General features: G+C 50.9%; 1 protein-coding gene across 2 annotated transcripts; it reads left to right on the top strand.

The window, feature by feature from the left end:
* The first annotated feature begins 1,015 nt into the window (after nt 1–1,015).
* dlx3b (distal-less homeobox 3b) lies at nt 1,016–2,821 on the top strand. 2 transcript variants are annotated; one of them, XM_086140835.1, is made up of 3 exons: nt 1,016–1,545; nt 1,899–2,083; nt 2,171–2,821. In XM_086140835.1, the coding sequence occupies exons 1-3, from the start codon at nt 1,203–1,205 to the stop codon at nt 2,486–2,488; spliced, it is 846 nt and encodes a 281-aa protein (XP_085996961.1). In that variant the 5' UTR covers nt 1,016–1,202; the 3' UTR covers nt 2,489–2,821. The 2 variants fall into 2 exon arrangements, with proteins under 2 accessions (XP_085996961.1, XP_085996960.1); XM_086140834.1 differs by having other exon boundaries at nt 1,899–2,821.
* The last annotated feature ends 3,163 nt before the right edge of the window (nt 2,822–5,984 follow it).

Genomic DNA, 5,984 nt, shown 5'->3' with positions numbered 1-5,984 from the left:
TGCACGTCCCCGGTTGCGTTTCATATTGTTTGTGTATGTCACGCACGGAGGAGTGAAAGGTGCGCCGGGGAGCGGGTCCGGCCCGGCAGGGGGCACCCCGGCTGCAAATTATACATACACACACACACGCACACACACACACACACACACACACACACACACACATACAAACAAAGCGCCGCAGGAGGAAGCAAACACCTTCATCTAAATGATATTCACATGATTTAATATTCTTGAGTTTCTTTGAACATGTTAGAAAAATAAATACATGAAAAGTGAGTGTGTGTGTGTGTGGGAGGGGGGGTTAGATCTGTCGCTGCGAGATTCGCTAAAGTCACGCAGTCGATCGTGTTTTGCATGAAAGGTCACACACACACACACACACACACACACAGGAATTTACCTGCAGGCCACATCAGTTGAGGGAGTCTTTTACCTATCTCGTTTATCTTTTTTTTTTTTTTTTAAGTTCACGCCAGGCGTTTTTTTGAATGACAAAGGCGAGTCTGCGGGATGCTCGCTGACAACCTTTCAGCGTGCTGAATGCAGTGTGATCTCCAGGCACTGTTAAGAAAACATTGCATAAAAACATTAAGTCTGGCTGCAGAAGGGGGCCGTGGGCTCCTTTTGTCCCGCCGGACTGCTCGGTGCCAGCGGGTGGGGTGGTGGTGGTGGTGGTGGTGGAGATACTCGAACATGCACACACTCGGGTCGTGTTTCTGCACCGGGCATTCACAGGTAAATGCAAATCTGGAGCGGTGAGAAGCTGGTTGTGGTGGTTTGGAGGGGAGGGAGAAAGAAAACCTCGGGTCACGGAGGTATGCGTGCATAGGCGCTCTTGGCTGAAGGCTGGGTTTCACCGCGACTTCGCCCGGAGCGCAGAAGGGATGTGGGGGGGTGGGGGTGGGGGGGTGGAGGAAGGGAGGTTGTGGAGCCAATGGGAGGGCGCAGTCCAACCCGGCGTGCTATAACTCCGTGCACGCAGGGGGCTGAGCCTGCACACTACTAAGCTTCTGCAGCCTGAGGAGGAGCCGCAGTGGACTACTGGCTCTCACAGAAGACGCGAGTCCTCCATCAAGAGTGATTTCTCTTTGCAAACAACAACAACAGAAAAAAAAAAAAAAAACAACAATCCACCCGTGGATTTTTTTTTCACCCACCCCCCCTCCTCTTCCACAAACCCTCCGGAGGGGGCTTCCATCATGAGCGCCGGGCAGATCTACGAGAAGAAGATCGCGGGGATTTTGACCGACCTCCCCGGATCTATGAGCTGCCATCCGAGCTCCAAGGACTCCCCGACCCTGCCCGAGTCCTCCGTGACGGACATGGGTTACTACAGCGGACAGACGGCCCACGGCCACCACGAATACTACCAGGGCCAGGCGTACGGGCAGCCCATCAACTCCTACCACCACCAGTTCAACCTGAACGGCATGGGGGCCTCCGGAGCTTACCCCGCAAAGACTGAGTACCCCTACACGAACGGCTACAGACAGTACGGACATTACAACCGGGACCACCTGCAGGCCTCTCCGCCCAGCTCAGGTAAAAAAACCCTTTGGATTTTGTGAGCTCCGTGTTTTTTTTCCCTGCTTGAACCCCCTTCACCCCACCCCACCCCTTTCTCCGTGGAGTGTTTCTATCTTTGTGCGTTTGACGTTGAGTAAAGTTTTATACCCCCTCCCCGGTGCGCCGGTGGAGTTGGAAATTGAAATTTAAAGCGATTTTTTTTTTTTGCGTTAATGTGAGTCCCGACGAAGATATAGGAAATATTACAATCTATGTCTTATATTACGGCATTTTCTCCCTTCCGGAGATTATTTATAACAAGCAGAATACGCGCAAAAGTGGGGGAAAAAAAAAGTCCACGTCACTCACGTTTGTCTGGTCGCTTGCAGTTAAAGAGGAGCCCGAACCGGAGGTCCGCATGGTGAACGGCAAACCCAAGAAAATCCGCAAACCGAGGACCATCTACTCCAGCTACCAGCTGGCGGCTCTGCAGAGGCGCTTCCAGAAGGCGCAATATCTCGCCCTGCCGGAGAGAGCGGAGCTGGCGGCGCAGCTCGGCCTCACCCAGACGCAGGTAATTAACTCAAAAATTACAAACGAGTGTTATAATTTAAAAAAAAAAAAAAAGAATAACCAAAAAAAAATGCAAACTTCTTTTCAGGTCAAGATCTGGTTCCAGAACCGGAGATCCAAGTTCAAGAAGCTGTACAAGAACGGCGAGGTTCCCCTGGAGCACAGCCCCAACGCCAGCGACTCCATGGCCTGCAACTCCCCGCCGTCCCCGGCCGTGTGGGACGGCGGCAGCGCGCAGAGCACGCCGGTCAGCCGGGCGCCGGGCGTCCCGCAGCCCACGCACAGCTCGTCGCCCCCCTACCTGGACGATTATAACAACCACTGGTACCAGCAGGGATCGCACCTACAACACCCGGGCACCGTGCACCACCCGGTCCCGCAGCAAAGCGTGGGAGCCGTTTATTGACAGTGACTCCACATCCGTGCTTTTTACGATTATTATTTTTATTTCTCAAACGAGGTCTGACCACAGTGACTCTGCGGAGCTACGGGTGCCCGGACACGACCTTTGCTTTTGGATGAACTGGGTTTTTTTTTGTTTTTTTTTTTTGTGTTTTTTTTTTTTTTAAACCACATCACAAAGCACATAAGGGATTTCTCATCAGCCTATTTAAAGGACACAGCCTTTTTTTCCCTTAAATTATTTATCTCATCTCTTGTATTTCATTACTTTTGTAAAAAAAAAAAAACTGACTTTGCAACTTCTTTCTTTTTTTTAATTTTATTTTTAAACAAGTAACCACAAAGCCGATTGTTGACGAAAGTGCGCAGTGATCCACGCCGCATAAAAAAAAAAAGTAATTCCCGTGGGTTCGTCTCAGGTCATATTTATATGGATATTTGTACAAAACGTCGAAGGCGTGTAAATATGTGTTTATATGCAGAAACCACTATGATCATATTTGCTTCCCAGCCCCCCGGTTTTGTATTCCTGTAATTAGTTTGCCTTCCTGACAACTGAATAAAGGTGTTCATTGCATCGCGGTGTGAATCCCCTTCATGCACACTCCTCCTGCACACCAACCGCCCCGCGGCGTGACGCGACGACATGCCTTCACCCACGGAGGAAAAGATTTATTTTTATTTTTTTCCAAACCGGGGACCTCAAGCATGAAGAATATGGGATTTTTAAATTAATCACACACATCAGTGACTGAATAAATTGCAGATTTTGGAGGGGGGAGGAGTGGGATAGTGGTGTGTGTGTGTGTGGAGGGGGGGGGTCTAATGGAACCCGTGGAGTGACGGCCGTGGGTCGAATCCACGGACACACAAGACACGCAGTTTTTTTTTCTTTTACTGCCTCTCGGCTGTAAGATAACATGACGGAGTCAGGGGAGGAGGCCTGCGATGTGTGTGTGTGTGTGTGTGTGTGTGTGTGTGTGTGTGTGTGTGTGTGTGTGGAGGAGGGGTGGGGGCAGCAAACGATGGATTATTAAGGTATGCACAATGGAGAAACCACCGACGGGGGATCTTATCGCGGACCACCGCGGCGCCGTGACGCACTGCAGGGGAATGCAGCCGCCGGGTTGGCGGTTTCTTTTTTTTTATTATCTATTATTTCTCTTTTTTTTTTTTATTCTCCGACTGCAGAAATACACGCTCCTCCATGACGTCTTTCCTGGAGAGATAAATTTAGATCCGACCCCCCCACCACTATCCCCACCCACCCAATGAAGACAAACTATCATCATCTATATGTGTGTTATTAGGATGTAATAACTTCTCTGCCATCATTTTGCAAAAGTTGGAAGGAAAAATATCAATAACACCCTGGGATGGATTTTTTTCCCTTTAGAGCCCAGATGGCTCCATCTTACTGGCTGAAACTGAAACTGGCACGTCATGGTATGAAAATATAACAAAATTGAAGAAAGTCAACCTGGGAGATATTTTTCCTAATTAAATTGATGCATTTAAAAAAAAAAAAAAACAAATCCAGTCTCACGTTTGGATATTTTTTACACCCTGATACCAAACCGTTGCCACCGCCACATTAAATTAATTAAAATGTATTTAGGCTCAAATTTCTTAGACATTCTGTCATGTTTTTTTCCATAGAAGTGAATGGCGTCGCTGAACACACTCCTTCCATCGTGTGTGTGTGCCTGTGTGTGTGTGTGTGTGTGTGTGTGCTGGATGCAGCAGCAGTTGTCTGCGGTGTCACTCGTCACCACGGCGCTTGCTTGACACAAGCGGCCCAAATGACCATCGCTTAATATCAATGAAATCTCATTAGTCGTCCGTGTGATGGCCCCTCGGTGTGTGTGGCCCCGCTCTTGCGGGGGGGGGGGGGACATTTGTGCTGAAGACAAACGTGCGGCAGCTAGAATGTGTGTGTGTGTGTGTGTGGGCCTCCTGACACGTCCGTATATGTCATCTGGCCTCCGAGGAGGAGGTGAACTGTTGAACTTGAATGTGATCCTGCAGGGCCGAGCGTCCCATCGCATCCCGAACCCCCTGTGAGCCCCTTTTCCGCGGCGGGGTGTCAGCACTTGTCTCCTGCGGGTGGAGCCGGAGGGCGAGGGCCTCCTCGGCCGGGGCCCGGGAATCCACGGAAAGACCCCCGGCAGCTGTCTCCACGGGAACGCGGACCCCACGGCCGAATCACTCACTCCGACTCTTTCGCCGTGAAGGCATCCTCGACAGCTGCGGAGCGCTTGACCCCTGGACGACCCCCTCCGGGCCGGGCCGGGCCCCGGGGGGCCTCCGGGCCGGGCCGCCCCGTCACGTCTTGACAGGCTGAACACGAGGCCTCCGGATAGAACATGTGATAAAGACGTGTCATTTGAGTTTTTTTTGCGTGTTACCTAGAAATGTTTTGATTCCTGCCGAGTGTGTGTGATGAATTGTTTGCACGTGAAGGAGACGCATCACATGAACGCAGCATAAATCCATTTTCATGACGGAGATGAGGTTCAGGTTTGTGGCCGAGGCCTCGGAAAGCGGACATTATGGTTAGAACGCGGCGATAGCCTTGTCATGTGACGTAAACACACACCGGACATCCCTCATCATCATCATCACTCTCCCTTCTCCCCCCCCCTTTTTTGCAAGCTCCTGCCTCGTCCGTCCAACTCCACGAGCCATTATTGCAATCTGGAGATGCGAAATTACCTATAATTTTCCCCTTTTTCCCTGATGCCCCGTCGCTCGCTCGAGAAGCTCCTCTTCGTCTGCCTCTTCCTCCCCCGCGTGTTAAACAAGGCACATAATCGTCGGGAATGAGGAAGGGGCATACGGGAGTGGGGGGGGGCAGATATATAAGGAGGGGGGATGCTGATGTGCCACGGTGATCGTACCGTCCTGCAACCTTCTCGCACCTTCTGCAGCTCTGCAGGTAAGCCAGGGCCTGGGGGAGTGTGTGTGTGTGTGTGTGTGTGTGTGTGTGTGTGTGGGTGTGGGTGGGGTGGGGGTGTAAATCAGGCCGCAAATGTCTTTTTCCATTTGATCTAACACGGGCTGGATTAGACGCGGAGGCCCTTTTCATGAAGGTCCGTAATGGGATTGTAATCCTGTTTCTGTCACCAGGATGTGACAGTAATAGATTACAGTTACTTCTGTCATCACACCGTGCGGTGTTATCTGGGGCAGATTGCACCTCGGCCCGTGCCAGACGGTCCAGATCGGTGAGGTGATGAATGAACCGGTGTTTCTTTTTTTTTTTTCTACACTCCCACACACACCCACCCACACACACACACACACACACACACACACACACACACACACACATACACACATAAGCTTTTCCTCCCTCATTAATCAGACAGTCAAACTGCTAATTCATCACATCAGATCTCAGGAAAATGTTTGCAGGGATATAAATTACGGACACGCGCTTCTCACGCACACGCAGCCGCGGCCGCAATCCGTGCAAATGACTATAAATCGAGGCTTGG

The sequence above is a fragment of the Fistularia commersonii genome, chromosome 33 (assembly GCF_037954325.1).
Source record: "Fistularia commersonii isolate RoL2024-O1a breed Wild chromosome 33, RoL_Fcom_v1.0, whole genome shotgun sequence".
Taxonomy (NCBI): domain Eukaryota; kingdom Metazoa; phylum Chordata; class Actinopteri; order Syngnathiformes; family Fistulariidae; genus Fistularia; species Fistularia commersonii.
The sequence above is the reverse complement of the archived record's forward strand: the minus strand, read 5'-3'. Positions and strand labels throughout refer to the sequence as shown.

Coding starts and splice junctions, on each gene's coding strand:
- dlx3b (XM_086140834.1), top strand. CDS start 1,203: ATGAGCGCCGGGCAGATCTACGAGAAGAAGATCGCGGGGATTTTGACC. Junction 1,546..1,898: donor GGCCTCTCCGCCCAGCTCAG/GTAAAAAAACCC, acceptor GGTCGCTTGCAG/TTAAAGAGGAGCCCGAACCG.